Below are 23332 nucleotides of genomic sequence, written 5' to 3' on the forward strand. Positions count from 1 at the left end.
CTGCGGGCACGTTAGATAAATCCACTGCTTCCCCCTGAAACACAGACTCAGAAACAGTTAGACACGCAGACAAAAGACAAGACTTGTGACACCCCTCACTCCAGCTGATGACCGTCCCAAGACGCCAGTCGATCTTCGGATTATGTTGGTGAAGCCAGGTGTGTCCAAGAACAATGGGTGAGAGAGGGGAGTCTGTGACGTAAAAGGAAATGTTCTCGTGGTGATTGCCCGATGTGATGAGTGACACAGGTTCCGTGATGTGGGTGATGGTAGGAAGCTTGTGTCCATTAAGTGCGAACGGGGCAATCTGGTGAGTAAGCTGTGTGAGAGGTATCTGAAGCTTACGTGCAGTGACGTGATCGATGAAACTCCCCTCAGCTCCCGAATCCAACAGTGCGTGACAGTCGTGAGAATGAGTGGACCACCGTAGTTTCACCGGGAGGAGCGTAGATGTCGATGAGGTCTTCATGGAGGAGATCCCGCCCGATAGTAGCCTCAGATTTACTATCGGGCTTGGTCTTTTACCGGGCACTGATGGATCTGGTGCCCGGCTTTACCGCAGTATAGGCACAATCCAAGGGACCTCCGCCGGAGCTACTCCTCCCGGGAAAGCCGAGCTCTACCAACCTGCATGGGCTCGAGATCGTTGGGGGGGCTGACCGCACCGCTGTGGCTGGTCTGGAGAGGATCCAGTCTTACGGGTAACGATGTGGTAGCTCTCCGGCGTGCTGCTTGGCTGAGTCGGGCGTCGACCCTGATGGCCAGGTCGATGAGAGCATTCAGGGACGTGGGTAAGTCCACCATATGGATTTCTTGCTGGATGCGGTCAGCCAGCCCATGCAGGAAATGGTCCCACTGCGCTTCTTCGTTCCACCTACACTCCGCCGCCAGGGTGCGAAACTCGATCGCGTAGTCAGAGACGGTCTTATCCTCCTGACGGAGCTCTGAGAGACGTCTCGCGGCTTCCTTCCCGGCGACGGAGCGATCAAAAACCCTCTTCATCTCATCAGATAGAGCGGAGAACGAAGAACAGCAGTCGTCACGGTTCTCCCACACCGCCGTCCCCCAGAGGGCAGCCTTCCCAGTCAGGAGAGAGAGCACGAACGCCACCTTGGTTTGCTCACTGGAAAAAGTTCTGGGTTGCAAAGCAAAATGGAGAGAACAATGAGACAAAAATGTGCGGCAAAAACTCGGCTCACCCGCGTATTTGTCCGGAATGGGAAGTCTTGGCTCCGACTGAGAGGCGCCCTCTGGTGGAGAAGATGTAGCTGGGGGTGTGGGAGGCGCAGTGGGAGGTAGTTGTTGTTGTTGTAGGGTCAGCTCGGACACCTTCGTCACCATTACTTGGACTCCTCGACCCATCTCCTCTATAACTTTATCCTGACGGTCCATCCTCTGAACCGCCCGCTGGAGAAACTCTTCGAGAGGAGATGGGGAGTGATTTCCCGCTGCTTCCATTTCTGGTCAGATCCTTCTGTGACGATAGAACACGCTGGAAGCAGATGCAGGAAAATAACACAGGTTTATTTTAAGATGAAGACAAACACAGGGATTTAAACAACACAATGTCCAGATGATGGTAATGGTGCACGAAGGACTACGGTGGTAAAGCGTGTGATGGTGGTTGTGGTCGTTGGTGGTGTAGGTCTGAAGGGAATATAATCCAGGAACGGAGACCGGAACATCCAACACGAAGACGACACGATACGATACAATCCACACACGCTGTACAAACAAACCAGAAAGACACGGAGGCCAAACAAAGAGCGAGGATCTGACGAGGAACAGAGAGCAGAGTGAGTATATATATGGAGAGTCTGTAATGATGAGCAGCTGGAGTGAGACAATCAACACAGGTGAAGGGAATCAGGATAACGAGCACATGCCATCACAAGTGAGTAAACACTATACACGAGACACAGAGAGAGCAGTGTATTTACCCACCGTGACAGCAGCATTCTCTCTTAAATTTCAGTTTAGGTGTTATTCAGGAATTTGGCTCGCAGCTCTTTCACTCGTGGAGACTCTTTTGTTTTCCCAACATCTATGTTGTAGACAGTGGTCTGCAGAAATGTGTAGAAATTGTCGAGAGCATTGTCATAGGAAATGTTAAAAACATAGTGCACTTTGAAGAGCTCATCCAAAGCACCCAGAGAACTAGCTGTTTGACATGGTATAAGTTTACTATCCAGAGCAATGTAGTAGTTGTCAATCTCATCTTGACTCCTCCCCACAGCTAGAAGATATGGTTGGTGACTTTGAACTTTCCCTAGATGCTCATCAATGCTGCAACATGACTACAAAGGAAAAACAAACAGTCTTAAGCAAAATTTGCAAGGTAATGAGTTGACCTTGTAATGATAATAGAAAACTGATAAAAAGAAATCTAAAACATTGTGGGAGGGGGGACCCGAGGACTAGAGTTGAGAACCACTACTCTATTAAAAAAATAATAAAACTAATTATTGCAAATTGGGGTTGGAAAAAAAGATTACCAGCTACAAATAACTTCGCAACTAGATGGCAACTAACTTTTACTCATTTGCAACTATATGTGAACTAACTGTCATTAGAATACAAGTAGACTGTAAGGATTAGGGAAGAGGTTAGGGTTAGTGAAATAAGTTGACATGCACCTGCAAAGATACTTATAGACAGTTGAATGTCTGTTGAGGGATCATCACAATAAAGTGTTAACAGATATTACGCAGACCATTTACTAATACTCTAAAGATTTGTAGTTGCAAAGTTACTTATAATTAGTAAAATGTCTAAAGTGGACTATCGAAATAAAGTGTTACCCATCAAAACTGGTAGTGTATCTCACTATTGTTTTAATATAAAAGACACTAATTTATCCACCAGGGTGGCACAGATAACTTCCTCGACTCACATTTAAATTATTGTTACATTTAATAATATAGTACAATAGTGTAGAATAATAGAAAGAGACATAAGAAGGTACCAGTGATGCACCGATTTTTGATGAATTTGAAACCATCGGCATATCGGCAATAGCACAAGAAAGGCCGATACCGATTGTTTATTAATTAAATGCATAAAGAAATCCATTATATGTAAAAAAAAATGAGTTAATGTTGTTAATAAAATAAATGCTGAATAGCAAAAACCACCTTTGAAGGTTGTCATGCTGTCTTATTAGATTTGTTTTAGCTTAACTTGTGCCTCTCTTATTATGTTGGTCAGTTGAATGTTAATTAGATCAAATCCATGTTCAGTAAAAATAATCTGATGCAGAAATAAACTAGCTAATAGAACAACTGTATAGTATTGTATACAAGTGTTTAATATAGGTATCGGCCAGAATTGTCTGTTTAAATCGGCCCAAAAAAATCCTATCGGTGCATCCCTAAAAGGTACATAAGAAAAAATATGTTTAATACCTTATGAAACAGAACAAGTTTGTCAGCTGCATTGGTGGCACTTATTTTTGCAGCCATCTTTTCCGCCCAGCAGATGGTGGACGAAGGTGAACAAGCAGCAGCAGCGTAGACAAATCACTGTCCCAGGCTGTGGTAAAAGAAAAAGTAAAAAACCTATAATCCATATTATGTGAAATGATTATGACAATAATTTTAACTTATTTAAAATAAACCATTTTAGCACACCTGAATTGGCTTTTTCTGAGGATTTCTCAGCTGACAGAAGAAAACGCTGAACAGCAGGGGTCTGAGTCAAGTTTTTCGCTTCCTGGATAATTTTTGGCTTTAAGGTTCTGTCCCACTTTTCCATTAACTTTGAAGATGTGTCCAAATTGAAGAGAAGTTCAAAATCTTGATTCACCTTAAAAAATAGTCATTAGAATTAGACACCCATGCATTAAAGCAGGGATGTCCCAAGTCGGTCCTGGAAGGCCAATGTCCAGCAAAGTTTAGCTTCAACCCTAAACAACAAACCTGAAGCACTTAATTAAGGTGTCACTAGGCAGACTACAAACTTCTAGACAGGTGTGTCAAGTCAAGTTGGACCTAAACTCTGCAGGACACCGGCCCTCCGGGACATACTTTAGATACCCCTGCATTGAAGCAACAGTTACTCAATTTAAATTTACTTACCAATCCTTTGGTATCTAAAAACCTTGGGAAGGTTTTTAAAACATTTGTTGCTGTATCTGCATTTTGAACAAGTTCCTGGCGATGACGAAATGTCTGTCTCATCTTCTCAAAAATAGTTGATTCAACTTCTGTATGAGCGAGAAGCGAAATGGCCTCCAAAGCAGCATCGCCATCAAGTTGTTGTTCTAAGCTAATAGCTCTCTTGACCTTTGGACCACCTTGTAGAGATGTAGGCGCAGTTTTTTCAGTGCGACGAGTGTTTCTAAGGACAGTCTTTAGACGCCAAGCAAGATATCCACTCCCACTTGCAGCATCATAGAAGTGCTCCTATATGTATAAAAATAAGATTGTCAAAAATCAGAGTAGGTGAAATGAGTGAATGTTTCAGGTTTTATTTTGGTTAAAGTATAAGTTAGCGAGAGACTGCAAAGTAAATAATAATGTGACTTCAGTAAGTATATTATTTTATATAACTCTGACCATGTTTGGCTAAGGAAAAGAATGCATATATACGTAGAATGTCATAAAGATAGGGCTGGGAGATATGGCAAAAAATTAAAGTCTCAATGAAATAAAAATGAAAAACTTTAATTTGTTTTGGAATATTGTGGTATTTTTTACAAATGATCTGTGAGCTTCATTATTTTATGAAAAATTCATATGCCCTCATAATCTTTATTCAACAACGCAAATCTCCTCCCCTCCTCAAAATGATATCTCTTTACTTCCGGTCATATGGTATGGCAAGTGGGCGGGGTCCGGGAGAAGATCGCAGCAATTAGCAACACGACCCAACTTCAAATCATCCAATCAGATCCAACCAGTTCTCTGGTTTCACTCGAATATACATCACCACGGGGTAAATAAGACACTTGTTACTTCCATTTCATGTCGATTTTAAAATCTAGATTTTTTTCAGAACATTTGACCGATTTACAGCGCTGATTTTCTATTTTTTTACTAGTTAACTTAATGCATAACTACAACAATACTGCAGTAACTTTCTCATTCCACTAACATTCTTTTCACAAGGTGGTTAAAAAAACTGAAGTTCATCTGGTTAAAAAAACTGAAGTTCTAATTCAAGTGCACTAAAGAGTGTTATCAACATAGTATAAATATAAAATAAATTCAAATAACTTTTTAAATATCTATGCAGAAATTAGGCCTTGTTAAGTAACACGTTAAACGAAACTCAACTATTATTTCTCTTTTAACCATTCATAACATTCTCCTATGATTTGTTTCATTTTTTAATAAATAATTTTGTCAACAAATATAAAACTGACAGATTTGGATGGATAAACCGAAAAACCGCAATTCACATGCGCGTACAGAACGGTTCAATATTATATTGAGAATTGTGGCACACATTAAGTGCATGATCTTAAATCAATTAATTGTTAACATCCCTACTTTTTGACGAATAGAGCTTAGGGACAGATCGCTTAAAAAAGAGGAAGAGTGGGAATGCACACAAAAGGATAACGACAATCTCCATTACTTATCCCACAGCGTACACAGAACAAAAGCGCATAAAATAATATAGCCTACTTGGTATTGAAGTTCCAAAATTTTGCCTGGGTGGCTGACATTTAATTTTCAATGAAGGAAAACCCTGCTGTGTAATCAGAATGTCAGCACTGTTTCACTTTGACTGTAAAGAATGTCCATTTAAAATCGATATCCCGATTTAAATAAAATAGCATAAAAACGTCAATTCAAATTAATAAAAAATAGCCCAGCCCTACTTGAAGCCAAATAAGATATGGGGTATTTTTTTTATCATTCATAAAAAATACAAATAATCAACTCACATATCCCTTCTTAGAAAATGGGTCTTTCAATGACGGAAACAAAGTCACTATTCCAAGGGCATATTGCTCTCTCTGCTGTACAGGTGGAATCCTCCTATAAAATCAATGTACATGCAAAACGCTGTCAATTTTAGCACTGGTGCTACAGAGGTTTTAAGTTTTGTTGCACAGACAAAATGTCGTAACATATAAAAACGTAATCTCAAAAACCACATCCACAAGTACAGTTTATCACACAAACAGGCAGGTAACTGAGAAAGGACTTTAACATTTCATTGCGTTGAATACAGGGGTTAAAGCAAAAGAAAAAAAAGAAAACCAAAAATGAAAATTTTCCAGGGGCGGGGTGGACACATTGTTGAAAATGTTGAATTTTCAATGCTTCAATATGTTGATAAACATACAGCCGTTTATGTTCACTAAAGCCCGGGATACACTGCACGATTATTAGCTGTCCCAGACTAAAGATTGCCATTGTGAAACAATCGTCGCGATTTCTGTGATCGTGGCTCTTCATCAGTGGTCCCATGTCTTACAGTGAGAGTGTTCAAAGACGGACGTTTTCCCGGTCTTGCATCCAAAGATAGCCTACGATAGTTTTCTGACACTGTCAGAAATTCGGCATGGTCACCGCACAGTGCGTTTGCTGCTACGACCTGCATGCTGGTATTTGTTTACCACGAGCGCATGCTGGTGACGTCGCGCTAATGCGTGACGCTGCCGCCGAAGCTTCCGTGTCATCATCGTACTTTCTACATGCCTGTCGTACCAGAGTTTAAATGATCCATGTCGCACAGTGTGATAAACTAATGATCTTATAGAAGGGCAAACATCCTGCAGTGTATTCCAGGCTTTAAACAACAAAGAAAACTTAAGTTTAGTGATCACGCTTGTGTTGACAGTTAGCTGTGTGAGCGCTTTGTGAGCTTGGTCCATTTTACTTTTGCTGCATAGATAACTAAAATATTATCCAAATGCTGTTTAATTAGTATAGCAGCAATACTAATTGAACAATTACAGGTAACATGATTACAATAGAAAATCTAACAAACACATAAAACACTGATTAATTATTACATTACAAAAGTAACCTTAATATAGAAGGCTAATATATATGAGAATTGATAACTGCATTACCAGTATCCTATAACTACTAAAAAGGCAATGATTTAAAAAATACAACATAAACATAACATCAGCATTGTCCCAACTCAACATCGACTACAAGCATGTTTGTCGGATGTCCCTTAAGGGCTGCGTTAACACTTTGCATTAACATGCGACCTGTATCTGGATGTTGTCCACACACACTTAGCTAGCTAAGCTTGAAAGTATCTTGAAATAAAATCGATATACAAGAGCATTTTAACACTGCTGATTGTATTTTTAAGTTATTCAGGTAAATGTTTAATATGTTCCAAATATTCATGTAGTGATTTAATATTTCATGTCAGAATTTAATGGATCGTTATAATGTTTGAGTTTCCATGGCGACATATCAAGGTCATTGCATGAATGTTGCGCTTCTTTTTGGTCAGTCGTCTGTTTCGCTCTCATTTAACACATTTTAAGTTACTTGAAAACACATACAAACCATAATAACATTAACCAAATACATTTATTCACTGTTGTGAATAATGTGTTTGTAAATTACATTACTTTACTTCTTGATAGCTATTCATCCAGCGCGTCTCCCCACACGGGATCCGATTACACACACACAGTCATCCAGATACAGAAGCCACTTTGATGTTGACAAATGTAAACGTGCCGTGTCCTGATATCCCGATGATCCGATCTGCGTGATCAGATCACCGAGATCGCATGTTAACGCAAAGTGTAAACCCAGCCTAGCAGGATGCACACTAGTGTTGGGCGATATGCCCTATTTTCAGATCATCCTATTGTCAGCCTGTGAGATTGGGGATACACGATATTATCGGGGGGCGTGGCAGTAGTTTACTCTTATTTTTTATTTGTTAATTTTTACTCATTATAACAAGTCACTTGATGGGTGGACCAAAAAAACAAGACCGTAACACCGTCATGACCGCAACCTTCTTAAAACTGATGCCATTAAAGCGAGCGCATCATTAAAACCCTATCATGATTACTTAATAACTGTAAAAACATGCATCTGCGCACGCACACACACGTGCGCGCACATACAAACTATTCAATGCATTTATTTAGTGCTGTTGCAGAAGACTACACGTGTCAAGCAGTGGTGCTCTCATGAGGTGCCTTTTTAAACGCATCGATCCAGCGGAACGCGATCATATTTTAAACACAATCATATATTAAACACGAGGGACGTGTTGCTACAACTCATTGAAATGCATATCATAAACAGGATTAATACCTAGTGATCTGACTTCGGACAGAGCGCAGCTCTCTGCACGTACGCGAGAGTGAGGCGCTAATATGCAGCGGGTCATATTTTAAACAAAAAGTAAAGTTTGCATCAGCTCGCATGAAACGCATTAAACTGAACAAATAAGGATTACTACTTTAGTTTATGTTTAGACTGGGGACAGACGCGAGAGCGCGTGGACGTGAGACAGAGAGAAGCGCAGCTGCTCATGACGCGGCGCGCTGGATTAGGGGTAGAAGGAGACCAAGACGCGCGCATTAAGTGCAGGTACGTGCAAGAAGGAATTCTCTCTTTACAAGCTCTCCGCGTAAAGTGAAGCCCACAAACCCTCATGTGAGGAAAAGCATGCATTGTGGGTAAAACTTATAACATATAAAACTATGATGATAATAATAATAATAACCATTCGCCAACTATCGTCTTGACTATCGCCATGAAAGCCTGCCATTGGCGATATGGCTGAAGATCGTCGATACACGATACTATCGTCTATCGGCACAACCCTAATGCACACATATACTATTAAACACTCTTTGACAAACAGGTCAGTGTCTCCATCAATAATGAACACATTTGTCATGACACTTGTGTTTTTGGCACTTACGCCATGTTTAAGCAAGGTCTCGTGCATAAAATGTGTGGATTTCGCCACCAACTTGGGCAACCTCCGTTTCACAGGATTTACAGTAAACGCAGTACATTGAGCCATTTTCATAGCGGAGCCAATCTCTCCGAAAGGTTTAACGTTAAGCCTTTTTCCGGTGGTGGTGGAGGTGCATTTGAATCCGGATCGTTGCTATCAATTACAGTAGTAACAAGTTAACTGCTTATGCTATCATGTATTTTGTTGTGCTATCTGTCGTTTTTCTTTGCTTTTCACTGCTTCTATTTATGTAAAGCTGCTTTGAAACAACTGACTTTTGTGAAAAGCGCTATATAAATAAAATTGAATTGAATTAACATTGGCTGTAGTCGGCTCGTTCTCATCATACTCACGGGTTGGCTTTTCACATTTTCGTGATTTGTTTGCGCACCAACGTAGCACGCCGAAAAGGAATGATTGACGCTCATGTTAGCCAATCTGCGGGCATTCATTAAACGCAAGAACCAATCAAATTTCACCATTAACTTATGTAACGTTGGAGAAAACACTGAACCTGGGACAGCACACAGCATACACAATTGTGCGGCTGCCCATTTTGTTGTGGTGCGACTTAATTTAAATCAAGGCTTGATTTAATTAATTCAAATCACAACAAAATGGGCAGACGCACAAATGCTCCCAAATATATTTTAAGGTTGCACAGATTAAATTTCAGTCACATATGCAACCAAAATAGTTGCAATTTCGAGCCCTGCTATGGGGCACATTGCGCAACAATACATCACAAAACAGAACAACAATTACATACTCCTAAACATGGAAATGTGACTTACCCATGTTTCTCTGTCATGTGTCCCACTAATATGTTAATAAGAGCTCTTCTCATCTCATTTGATAAGGTGTTGGTGGCCTTGTACTCTTCAAGAATGTCATCTCCTTTAGATTTTTCTTTTATGGCAGTAAGAACCATCTAGGTAAAAAAAAAACAGTAAAAGAAAATTGTTTAAAACAATGTTATCTAGCCTACAAAAATTGTGCTGTCAGTTACTCCAATATTTACTGTCAGTGCATGGGCCAACCCTTACAGAATAGTCACATGGATTTCACATGTGCAAATTCAGATGTGAAATGTGTGTTTTGGGAACATTTTAATGTGAATCCCATGTGAAATCTGTGGATCACATGTAAAAAAAAATTGTCACCACATTATGCACATGCGTTTCACATGGAATTCATACAAACCTGTTCCAAACACACACATTCACATGTGTTTTTCTGTAAGGTAATTATCAGTTTCAGGTTCTGTGCTATTTTATGTTTATGCATAATTTGTTGTTGCTCATCCAAGTTTAACTTTTTTTGTATTAGTTAGAGAATGTTGCTTGTTATGCTAAACAGTTAAGGTTCTGCAACACACTTTGCTGTCCCAACAGCTACAGACTAGGGATGTCAAATTATACAATTTCCCATATTAGATGATCATTTAAATTAACGATCAATCAATCGAATAATCGTTAACAGTAATGGTGCAATAAGCCATTACAGCAGTGGCATATAGCCAATGACATAAAAGTGTGCGTAAAAATGCCAGCTTCCTCACACGAATTAAAAGATTTTATTTTGTCTAAATAACATGCTAGTGGGATTGTAAAATGAGTCAATGTAGTTGGTGTTTTGATAAAACAGCAATGATGATCAATAGGGGTGGGCGGAATGACCAAAAATCTATTCCACAGAATGAGTCATTTTATTTCACGGAACGGAATATTTCACAGTATACATGTTTTTCAGTTTATATTGTTTTTTGATGATAAAAATGTACAGAAATACACCACTCACTATAGCTTTTAACTAAATGCTCACCACAATTTTAAAATATGAGCAATTTAAAGTTAATAATGTTAACGTGAAAAGATAACAGATAAGTCTTGATTAGACAGAATCTTGTTTTTAATTGAGTAATTAACTTTATAGACTATTGAAGCTATAGTATGGCTTCATTGTATTTCGAATTTATGCATACATTACATTAAACATATGCAATATGTAAAATGAACAGGTATAAATATATGCAAAAACCTACAGACAGGATAAATACCTGTATATGAGAGAAGAAGCTCTAGATATTATAAATGTGACTGGTGCTATGATGTGATGATCATAAAGTTTGTTTTAAGGTCTTGACGCCCTTTACTTTCTATAAGACCTCAACACTTGCATCTCTCTCTCGTCTTTCCGATCAAATATGTTTGTACAAGCAAATGGCGCGTCAAACTACATCGCTCCATCTTCGCACGTGTCACTGATATAAACGCGAGTTTTGTCTTAGCATGCTTAAAGTTCAGAAAACTTTACAACATTAGCATTATGTGCGAGAAGAACTCTTTATTTGGCGTCACAGCTCCTTGCGCTTGCCTAGAGAGACCTCTGCACGCGAGAGACCGGCCGGCTGCTGCATGAGGAGAGAGAGAGAGAGAGCGCGAGAGCGAGCAAGCAAGAGTCTCGCTGCGTGACCCGCGGTGGATTCACTGGCACTTATTATAAAAATTACACAAATAACTCGTTCATTTTTTATATGTGAACTATTTTACATGTTTCTCCGTCACACTCAGTCTAACATGCTGGAGGGCAGAGTTAGCCACGCCCACTTATTTGCATTCCGCGGAATAGAAAAATCTGTTACGTCTGACATTTTATTCTGCGGTAACGGAATATACCGTCATACCGCCCAGCCCTAATGATCAATGATATATGTTGCGGGCGTTCAGAGTGTAACGACAGTCAGTTACAGTTTACATTTAACAGTTTCTTGCCAGAATTTAAGTTTTACATTTTAATCTGTTTATTAAAAACGGCTTCTGGTCTCCTTCCCTGTGTTTTGCAGCGTTGCTATGCCAATCTTGCAGGCTTCCCTGAAGAGGGTCTTTGCTTTCAGTATCCTAACTGTGTTTAGATTTTCGGCATCGGACCCTCTCAGATCCACTGCGGATGCCATTTCGTTGCGTTAGCAGCCAGCCTAGAGGATAAAAAGCCCAAGCGTGTGTTTGGCATCGAGCATCATTGTGATCTTTGCCAGTTTAACTTCTCCGCACTTGTATAATTTTTCACCAATCAAAGATTGCTTAATTGTTAACATCCCTACTACAGACATGTAGTAAAAGCCCACAACATGAGGATAATATTAATCTAGCTTAAAGATAGATGTATCATAGCTCTGGCTGCATTATTCAACACCTCTTACAATCATTTATTTTAACCGTGTTATTTTAATTCTTGCAAATTGTGGAAATGAAACAAGAAACCAACATAAGCAAATATGCAATTTATGTCACCTCCTTAGCTGATGTTGCCCCAAATTCATCACTCTGCTCTGACATTTTGGATTTCTTGGACCATCTTCCAGAGGACACATGAAGTTCACTAGATGAAGGACTTGTAATTGACTGCGTATCTGTGCAGGAGCTGGCTGCTTCCTCTGACACACAAACTAAAATAAAATATAATTATAAGAACAAATAAAGATTCTGATTTTATAATTGGAAATATTAAAATACCTTTACTAAGTTCTTCAATGATTAACGTTGATTTTGGGTCTGCTTCAAGCAACTCTCTCGGTGTGGGATTCATCATATATCCGCAAGTCTGCTCCAGTGTGCATTTCAAATCTGCTTTGCACTGCAAACCAAAAAAAGCATTCCAAGTATAAGAATCAAAACCTCTTTTTATATGAGCTAAAAACTTTTAATCACTTGCCTTCAGTTATAAAATCAGTGAAAGTGAATCCATCGTTCAGCTTGATGAATTTCTTAGAGCCTTGGAACTGCACTTTTACAAACATGACGTTCACCTAAAAAAACACATTCTGGTGACAGCTGTACTAAGAAGGTAATTGCAAACACCATAAAAAACAGCGAGTTACAGAAATATAGAATGCAAGTCAGATTAAAGAAAAAGAGATATAGTAGGCTTTACTGAAGCAAACACATGTGCGCTGTCCGTCTTCCCAGACAGCGCACGTGTTCTTTAATCTGACTTTCTGTCGTCCCATCTCTAGCGCACACGGTAACTGCACATGCAGGGTTAACAACGGCTTTAGATTTTTTCATATACAGTATTTCTTTAATATTTACCTTAGGCACAGGGAATACATTATTAGGCAACAACGGCTTTAGATGAGATGCGCAAGAAATTAGTCCTACAAACACGACAGATACCTTATAAATGTATCGAGTTAAAACATTTAAAACAACGTGGCAACCGTGTTCCGGAGTATTTAACTGCAGTCGGTTTAATTAGAACATGATGCACGCCATTAACGTTACCACCTGTGTAAAATACTCCTCCGCACCCCGAAATCGGTCTGTGAGAACAATTTACTCTTTACGCGAAGCAATACATTGCGAAATAATGTGAGATTATAAATACACATGTTATATATGATTAACCACAAACCTTTATCTTTGGTGTTGTTACATGCAAAGAGTATTGCCCCTCTGCATCAGGAGTTAACGTTAAAGAAAATATAATCCGTGAGGTAAAATTTAGATGACAAAACAAGTCAAATCAAATCAAACAAGTTGCCAAAAATACAGTCTTAAATAAATCATTTTTTTGTGCGTTTCTCCAGTAAATGAAATCAATCCTGTCTGCCCGCACACACAACAAAATGGGGTCTGTTAGATGCGAACAGCGTGTAAATCACTGATCAAAAAACTAACAATTGGCCGATCAAACCAGTTGTTATATTTCAACTTTTTTATTAATATTTGTTGTTTCGATAATAAATTATAGAAATAATACAAGTAAGTTAACAGTTAAAAGTTAATCGTCATGGATACTAGAAAATCAGTCATTTTGTGGGAGATTTTAATCCTTTGAATCAATTAACGTTACAGAACATTGCAATACAATGTGAGGTTATAAATACATCTGGTAAATATGATTTAAATTACTACGCACCTTTTATCTTTACTATTAAATACAAAGAATCTTGTTGAATTGCTGCGTCAGGAGTGAAGGAAATACAATCTGCGTGTGAGGTAAATTTAGCTAGGCGCGAACAGCATGTAAAAGTCCCGGATGCCACGTGACCGTAATATAAAATACGTTCTGATAATCAAATTTTATCGATACAACATCTTTTGATGTAAAAAATATATTAAAACAAGTTGTCAAAAATACGCACCTTTTATGTTTACTATTAAATACAAGGAATCTTGTCGAATTGCTGCGTCAGGAGTGAAGGAACAATCTGCGTGTGAGGTAAATTTAGCTTAGGCGCGATCAGCATGTAAAAGACCCGGATGCCACGTGACCGTAATATATATTTCAACTTTTTTATTAATATTTGTTTTTCGATAATAAATTATAGTAATAATACAAGTAAGTTAACAGTTAAAAGTTAACCGTCATGGCTCCTAGAAAATGGGGTTGTGAGAGAAAAGTCTAGAAAATCAGTTTGTGGGTGATTTTAATCCTTTGCTCGTGAATCAATTAACGTTACACAACATATGCAATACAATGTGAGGTTATAAATACATCTGGAAAATATGATTTACTACGTACCTTTTATCTTTACTGTTTTTCCTTATCTTTACTGACAAAGAATCTTGTCGCTCTGCTGCGTCAGGAGTGAAGAAAATACAATCTGTGTGTGAGGTAAAAATTTGCTTGTTAGGCGCGAACAGCATGTAAAAGTCCCGGATGCCACGTAAAAACATTTAACTAATCAAATTTGATTGATAAAACAGCTTTTGATGCCAAAAACATGGTTAAACAAAAATACAATCTTAAATAAATAACTTACTTTGTGTTTCACCAGTAAATATAATGCTGTCTCCTCCGCACATCCAGTCAGATAAAATGGCGTCTGTGAGAGAAAAGTTTCGAGTGTAGGCGCGAACAGCTTGTAAATGTCCCGGATGTAACTTAACACAAAACCCGTGTTAATGAGGTTCAACTCCTCATAGTCTCACCAGTCAGAGAGTAATTTTTACACCAGTTGTGTTGATTTCTGAAAATTCCACTTTGTGAAATTAACTCTTTACTCTGAAACACCGTAACACCAGGATTTTAACTCTGGTGATTTTGCTGTGTATCAACTACTGTATTCATATTGTTTATCGTTTTATCCTCATCTCTAAAATATTGTGGGTAATTAATCATTCCAGATTTATTTCTAATTAAATTATTTAAAATATTCCATAAGCCTTTACTATTATTCTTATTGCTATCTAACAATTTATTATAATAATCCTGTTTACATTTTCTTATGATACCAGTCAATTTATTTTTGTATTTCTTGTATTTATCCTCCGCTTCTTTTGATCTATATTTTATAAAATTTCTGTAAAGTGAATTTTTTTTTACAAGCATTCAACAATCCCTTAGACATCCACTCATTTTCTTTGCACTTTCTTTTTTTACAGTATTTTTTTATTGGACAATTTTTATCATAAACTTTTAGAAATATTCGCATAAACTAATCGTATGCCTTAATAGTATCATTTTCTCTATATACACTACTCCAATCTTGCATTAGTAATTCTTTTTTAAGTGCTTCAGTAGTTTTCTTTGTTTTTACCCTTCTAAACCAATACATAGTATCCTCTTCATTTTTTTGAAATTCATTTTTATTTAATACAAAAACTGGAAGGTGATCGGTGATATCATTTATCATTAGTCCGCTGACTGTGTTATGTCATTGGAAAAAATATTATCAATCAAAGTCGCGCTATAGTTTGTAATTCTACTCGGTTTCGTTATTAGAGGAAAAAAACCTATACTAAATAGAGTAGGCCTACTAATAAATTCGTCAGTCTTTTTATGTTTATTTGGGTTAAGCAGATCGATGTTAAGATCACCCCCAACAAACATGAGTTTCTGATTTAAATGTGAAAAGTGGTCCTCCATCCACCTATTAAACACATCTATATTAGACCCCGGTGTTCTATAGATACAACTTACAATTATATTTTTCTTTTTTGCCCTTAAAATTTCAATAGTAAGACATTCTAGTATATCATCCACCACCATCGTCATTTTCCAATCATTTTATAACCATAATTTACATCTACAAACATAGCTACGCCCCCACCATGCTTATTTCTTCTGTTCAGTCTTATGCACTCATAACCTTCAATATTAAAATCCATTTCTCTATCATTATGTATCCATGTTTCTGTTATTAAAATCACACTGAATGAATTTGAAAACTGTTTTAAATAGCTCTTAATATAATCAAAGTTTGCATAAAGACTTCTACTGTTAAAGTGGATTACAGAGAATGTATGGACATTTTTAAATTTACAATTGTAATGATCCTCTGTATAATATTGACAATCATTAACAGTTCTCGTAAAGAAGTTACTTTCAGGGTCAATCTCAATCTCAGTGCTCTGTAAATCATATTGTGAATATACAAAATCCATATCATTTGGTTCCATAATTTTTCCATGAGAGTTCAAATCGGAAATTCTTATAGTAGACATATTAGAGACCATATGTAAGGAAGTGCTTCAACATACCAGACTTATGCAGATTATCATGATGTTTATCCTAGGTTTGGTGTGCTGGTGCGTTGATGAACTATTAGCTTATCATATCGCAAGAAAGCAATATCACCCCTTTCTCTTGCGGCCCTCAACTCTGGCATCAATTCTTTTCGCTTCCTTTTAACTGTGTCCGTATAGTCCTCGTTTATAAAAATTTTAGTTCCTTTGAGACGTTTTGCATGGTGCAAAATAATTTCGCGGTCCTTCCAGTGTCGTAGCTGCACAATGATGGGTCTTGGCCGGTCTCTCCCACCGTCAGGTTTCCCTACCCGATGCGCCCGTTCCACCTCCACCGTGTGCTGCAGCTGTAGCTTCTCCACCAAAAGATTTTTAACTTTTTCCTCCGCGTCGGCCCAGGTTTCCCCTGCCGATTCCTTCACTCCCTCAAATACCAAGTTGTTTCTGTGACTTTGCCCCTCCAGGTACTCCATTTTGTCAGTGATGGTGAGCATACTGTCGCAAACTTTATAGACGTCAGATTGCAACTTGTTGTTACGTTCAGATAGCTTTGCATTCTCTTCCTTCAGATTGTCCACCTCACCTTGTGTAAACTGTAGGCTTGTTTTAAGTTCTTGAATGTCCTTTAATATTGCATCCATTCGGATATTTGTAGTTTCCACAATAATTTTTATGAAACCTTTGAAGTTCTCCTGTTGTTGTTGGAGTAGTTCCTTGAACATATCCTTCTGTTGATCCATTAGCCCAATGACTCGACTGAGGCTAACATACTCTTCTTCCGTTGCCAAATCTACCTGCTGCTTAATCTCTGTTTTTGATGGTTTGGGCATTTTGCTCTCCTCTCTCGACAAGCACAATAAGATTTGGTAAATTGAGAATCTAAATCCGAATAGCGTAGTTTAGCGTAGTTTAAATGCGAATGTTGCGACTCCACACGTTGCGACTTCCCAGCTGCGTCAATCACAACACCACAATCCTTAGGGGATCGAATCTGTTACAAAGTATTGTGTTGTGTCACACATTATTAGTTCTTCGTCACATGTATACTTCCACATAGTACGACACTTCCGCTTCTGTATGCTCTACGCTGACATGGTTTCATACATGAAGTTTCATACATGAAGCCTACAGGAGCTTCCAAAGATGAGAATAATCGATGTCCAGTGGACTAAGTTAAACCTAAGTAAAAGAAAATTTACTAACATTTTTGATACTTTATAGCTTTTAAATAAAGCGACCAAGGCGTGCAACAAACAAGCACTCCACGCGATGCAGCTTCACGGACCATGAACGAGTGAACGGAGACGCCATTGCCCAACCTGAAAGCGATCGGGAAGCTGTGGAGGAGCCGCTGCCCGGCCTTCGCAGATTCAGCATGCCCCACATCACCCTGAACCCAGATGTTCGCAGGCGACTGAGGCGTGCCACAACCGAACACCCCACGCGATGCAGCTCCGCGGAGCGCGCTCGGGTAAATGAAGACACCATCGCCCAGCATGAAAACGGTAAGACCCTGCTTGTTATTGTAACATGTACTACTTGCCACATGTATAGTTTAGCTTCTGCTGTTAGCATAGAGGGGTTTACATGCACTAAGTGTATTGAAGTATTAAGATTAACTGAGAAGGTTGCTGAACTAGAATCGCGCATCCGAACGCTAGTTGAGGATAGCAAAACCGCTAATGTTACTGTTGTAAATACTGTATCGAGCGAAAAGACTAATGGCTCAGTTCCGACATCAGATGCTAATGTAAACATTACTAAAACTGTATCGAGCGCGCATAGTGTTTATCAAAATACACATGGCTCGGTTCCGACATCAGAGTCAAGTCGGCGGTCTAACTGGGTGACTGTCAGGCAGCATAGTCATATACGGCGTCCATCTAAGACCCATAACGTTATGGTAATTTCTAACAGATTCGATCCCCTAAGGAGTACATCAGCTGAAACACCTGTTAAAAGTGCCCTGGTCATTGGAGATTCTATACTCAGGAACACTAACATTGAGGCACCAAACACCCTAGTCAACTGTATACCGGGAGCCAGAACGTCTGACATTAGATCCAAACTTAAAGTGCTGGCTAATGCTAAGCGGAAGTTTTCTAAGATTGTTATTCACGCCGGCACAAATGACACCAGACTCCGACAGTCAGAAATCACCAAAGATACTATTAAGGAGATGTGTGAAATTGCAAAAACAATGTCAGACAATGTAATATGCTCTGCCCCCCCCGGGGAGATGAAACACATAGTAGATTAGTGTCTCTCAATGGCTGGATGTCAAAGTGGTGCCCTCAGCATAATGTAGGGTTTATAGACAATTGGAAGCATTTCTGGGGGAGACCATTCCTCCTAACCCGAGATGGCCTTCATCTGACATCAGAAGGAAGTGCTATTCTTACCAGAAATCTGATTAATAGTCTTAATTCTGATATAGTCTGACTATCCAGGGCCCAGGTCAGGAAACAGACGGATCAGCTTAACCGTCCGTCTGTTAGTTGGCATGATATGTCAAGATCACATATATCCCAGAACTTCGAGTCGATCTTACCAGAATATCAACACATTTCAACAGTATCTGTTCACCGAACAAGCAAATACAGAGCACCGCTTGCCACATCACGTACAAATTTGATTAACATAAAATTAGAAAACAATACATTACCAGATGAACCTCGAATGTTAAAATTCGGCCTTCTTAACATTAGATCGCTTACCAATAAAGAACCTATTGTTAATGAAATAATTAATGACCAAAACTTAGATGCACTCTGTTTAACAGAAACCTGGCTTAAAGCAGATGACTACATTAGTTTAAACGAATCCACCCCACAAGACTATTACTATAAACACGAACCTCGATTAAAGGGTAAAAATTAACCAAAAATCTGAACTAAAATTTAATTAATTTGAACTAATGTTATTAAATATGGAAATTACTGATCGTAACAACAAACAACTTTCTTTTGTCTTAGCTACAATCTATAGACCTCCAGGCCACCATGCAGATTTCCTTAAAGAAATAGCAAATTTCCTGTCTGAGCTTGTAGTCACTGTAGATAAAGCTCTTATCGTTGGTGATTTTAATATTCATGTGGACAATTTAAAAGATGCATTAGGACGTGCGTTTATGGATGTTCTAAATTCTCTCGGTATTAAACAAAACGTGTCAGGGCCCACGCATACTCGTAAGCACACATTAGACTTAATTCTGTCACTCGGACTCAATATTAATGACATCGAAATATCACCTCAGAGTGATGCAGTTTCTGACCATTACCTTGTGTCATACACTGTACTTCTAGATAGGATCACTCAATCCACAACATGCTACCGACTAGCCAGAACAATAATTTCCACCACTAAAGATAGCTTTATTAGCACTCTTCCAGACCTGTCCCAAATGAAACATGTAGCAGATAACTGTGACGATCTAGATACTGTAATAGAAAACCTGAACAATGTCTGTTCTAACACACTGGATGCTGTTGCTCCCATTTGAAAAAAGAAAATCAAAGAAAAACCGCCAGCTCCATGGTATGACCATCACACCGCAGCTCTTAACTCATTCCCCGCCATTGACGAGTTATCTCGTCATTTATGAGTTCATATTTAACTAATAAATATGCCTTTTTGGACGAATTTCAAAGTGAAAGTGTAATACCGCTTTTATCCACCAGATGGCGCCAAATCGAATTTATCAAAAACGGAAGTTAAAAAGAGTTTATGTTTTATTTTAACTTCCTTTATGTTTGATAGTCATTCTGAGTCTGATCTCTAACACAAATTCCTTTACAAATACGCAATTTTTAAGCTTTTTGCTCAAAATGTTGTATTTTTGAAGAGAAATATCCATATTTCAGTGGTTAAATTAAGTAGAAAAAGTAAATATATAATGAAACGTTTTTTTCCCCATTTTGTTTGTTTGTTTGTTTGTTTGTTTATTGTTTGTTTGAAAGCAGAGGGTGTGTTCTTTAATTTGATATAATTTGTATGTTTATATATTTATAGAAAATGATTTTTCCTGCAAGGAATTTTGTGAAAATTTTGTTAAAATCACAAAAATACAGGTGGGCAACTTTTCTCAAAAAGGCTGGCGGTGAATGAGTTAAAAAGGCAGCTAGAAAAATGGAAAGAAATGATAGAAGCACAAAGTCAGAGGTATGGCGTGCAGCATGGAAAGAGAGTGTTAAACACTACAGACAGGCTATAAAAAAAGGGAAAAAAAGGCCAAATCTGCCTATCTCAGTACGCTTATTAAAGAAAATCATAACAACCCTCGTTTCCTCTTTAGCACAGTTGCAAAACTGACAAGAAACAAAGAACAAACAGAAACCAATAGTAAACTTCCACAGAATAGTAACGATTTCATGAACTTCTTTTCTAACAAAATTACGGCTATTAGGGAAAACATCGTAACTACCCAAGCAGCCATCACTCTACCCATTAGTTCACTAAACACTAGATTACCATATGAACATCTTGATTCATTTAAACCTACTACAATAGATGAGCTCTCTAAACTAGTCACATCATCCAAATCATCGTCCTGTATATTAGACCCCGTTCAAACAAAACTACTTAAAGAGGTATTCCCTGTAGTGTCAACCCCGGTACTACATATCTTTAACTCATCGCTAAAAATAGGATACGTTCCAACAGCTTTCAAGCTAGCAGTAATTAAACCGCTGATTAAAAAACCACAGCTTGATCAGGGAGAGCTTAATAAACTTTAGACTTAGAGTTACAAATGACCTCCTGTTAACATCCGATCGTGGTGAAATCTCAATCTTTATATTACTAGACCTTAGCGCAGCCTTTGACACAATAGATCACACAATCTTACTCAATAGACTAGAAAACTATGTTGATATCAGTGGTCAGGCGTTAGCCTGGTTTAGGTCGTATCTAACCAATCGCTATCACTTTGTTTATGTAAATGAGGAAGAGTCATATCACTCCCTGGTTAAATATGGTGTACCGCAGGGATCAGTTTTAGGTCCTATCCTGTTCTCGTTATATATGTTACCCCTAGGAGACATTATCAGGAAACATAACATAAGTTTTCACTGCTATGCGGATGATACCCAGCTTTACATCTCCTCACATCCCAGCGAAACCCACATGCTTTCTAGGCTAACAGACTGCATTAGCGATGTTAGTGACTGGATGGCACATAACTTTCTTAAGTTGAACTCCAATAAGACAGAGATGCTTATTATTGAACCGAATCGCTACAAACATAATATGTCAGATTACAAGTTGCACATAGATGGCTGCACTGTGGTGCCATCTTCCTCGGTTTGGAACTTAGGTGTGATGTTCGACAGCAACTTATCCTTCGATAGTCATATTGTCTGCCGCACAGCATTCTTCCATCTTAGAAATATCTCAAAAATACGCCATATACTGTCTACATCTGACGCAGAGAAGCTTATCCATGCTTTTATGACCTCTAGAATAGACTATTGTAACTCACTACTTGGGGGATGCCATGCAAATCAGGTAAACAAGCTGCAGCTAGTTCAAAACGCTTCTGCAAGAGTGCTTACTCGATCTAAGAAGTATGACCACATGAGTCCAATTCTGGCATCTTTACACTGGCTACCAGTTAATTATCGCATACAATTTAAAATATCACTTATCACCTACAACGCCTTAAATGGCCTAGCACCCTCATATCTTAGAGAATTACTATCTAAAGGTGGAAGATCCTTTTCCTACTTAGCCCCTAAGCTCTGGAATGATTTACCAACCGTTGTCCGAGAATCAGACACAATAGATATCTTTAAATCTAGACTTAAAACTTTTCTCTTTAACAAGGCATTCACATAATTGTTTTAGTAATGGTACTCATCTCACAATAGATAGCTTGTACAACCTAATAAATAAATAAACTAAATCCTCATTTTCGTTAACACTTCAAAGCATGATAAATGCTATTAATATTCTTAAGAAAAATGTTTAATCTCTCCTTACTCGTTTACATATGTGCAGCAAACCATGAGCCGGGCATAAACTTTCAAAAACAATTGTCACGTATAAAATAGAAAAGGCTACATATAAGGAAATGAAACGCTACTCTGTGCACATACAAACCACAATACAAGGCCAAAACTTCAAAACTAGACCAATAAAACCCCGAATCGGGCCATTAATTGCCAAGCGCAGATGAGTGATTGAAAGTTATGTATGGCATTATGTTATCACTTGCTCTGCCCTTTTCCTGAGGTTTCTGAGTCGAGTAGGGGAGTACTGTGAAGCCCAGACAGGCATCAGGGAGATGGCTGGCGCAGTCACGTCCCCATCTCCCCTTTACTCCCTTGCTCGTCCGGATTTCAATAAAGCTCGGTGGGTATAGATTTGTGGTGTTAAGCCCACTAGTCGGGGGCAGGACTTCAGTCCTTAAAAGGGTGTCACTGCATCCATTTCCAAAAACATTCGCCGTCCCGTGCATTTTTCTCGTTCTCCCTAAACCAAACTGTGCAGAGTCTGTCACTGGGATGACGTTGTATCTTCAATACGTATATGTACATGTGTGTGTATGTGTGTATATATATATATATATATATATATATATATATGTGTATATGTGTATATGTACATGTGTATACATATGAATGGCCCCTACGCTAATTGGGTTTTGTTTTTCTTTCTTCATGTCTCGTCCTTGTCTCCCGGGAACAATGAGACAAACAGACCCAGTTCCGGTAAATGTGAAAGTCGGCACACCTCTGACCCACCGGCAGACCTTCAACGTGATGCCCAGCTGATGCACAACCAACGACCACCAGCAGAACCCGCTTAACCTCCGCCTAATCTCCTTAATCGTTTCAATGTATATATAAATATATCTCCCAAGGGTTTTTCCCTCCTAAGACTTTTTTTTTTCTCCTAGGGGGTTTTTCAACCCGGGGAGGCAGCCTTCTTGGGCTTAACTTAGCACCCTC

At 38.7% G+C, this 23332-nt stretch overlaps 2 protein-coding genes across 4 annotated transcripts in view; one reads left to right on the plus strand and one right to left on the minus strand.

The window, feature by feature from the left end:
* The window catches only part of LOC129427369 (taste receptor type 1 member 1-like), a 79547-nt gene that overhangs the window by 19457 nt on the left and 36758 nt on the right, over positions 1-23332 (plus strand). The window lies entirely within an intron of this gene.
* Positions 1467-15622, minus strand: LOC141348988 (uncharacterized). 3 transcript variants are annotated; one of them, XR_012373098.1, is made up of 12 exons: positions 14678-15622; positions 14437-14518; positions 12625-12718; positions 12426-12546; positions 12204-12358; positions 9705-9841; positions 5894-5987; positions 4077-4403; positions 3630-3804; positions 3405-3531; positions 1945-2297; positions 1467-1774 (listed from the first exon to the last, which is right to left on the minus strand). XR_012373098.1 is itself a non-coding variant. In XM_073875732.1 (11 exons), the coding sequence occupies exons 4-10, from the start codon at positions 12499-12501 to the stop codon at positions 3446-3448; spliced, it is 1050 nt and encodes a 349-aa protein (XP_073731833.1). In that variant the 5' UTR covers positions 12502-12546; positions 12625-12718; positions 14437-14518; positions 14678-15622; the 3' UTR covers positions 1467-2297; positions 3405-3445. The 3 variants fall into 3 exon arrangements, 1 of the variants encoding a protein (XP_073731833.1); XR_012373099.1 differs by lacking the exons at positions 14437-14518; positions 14678-15622 and adding an exon at positions 14057-14377; XM_073875732.1 differs by having other exon boundaries at positions 1467-2297.

This window comes from Misgurnus anguillicaudatus, chromosome 14 (assembly GCF_027580225.2).
Source record: "Misgurnus anguillicaudatus chromosome 14, ASM2758022v2, whole genome shotgun sequence".
Classification (NCBI taxonomy): Eukaryota; Metazoa; Chordata; class Actinopteri; order Cypriniformes; family Cobitidae; genus Misgurnus; species Misgurnus anguillicaudatus.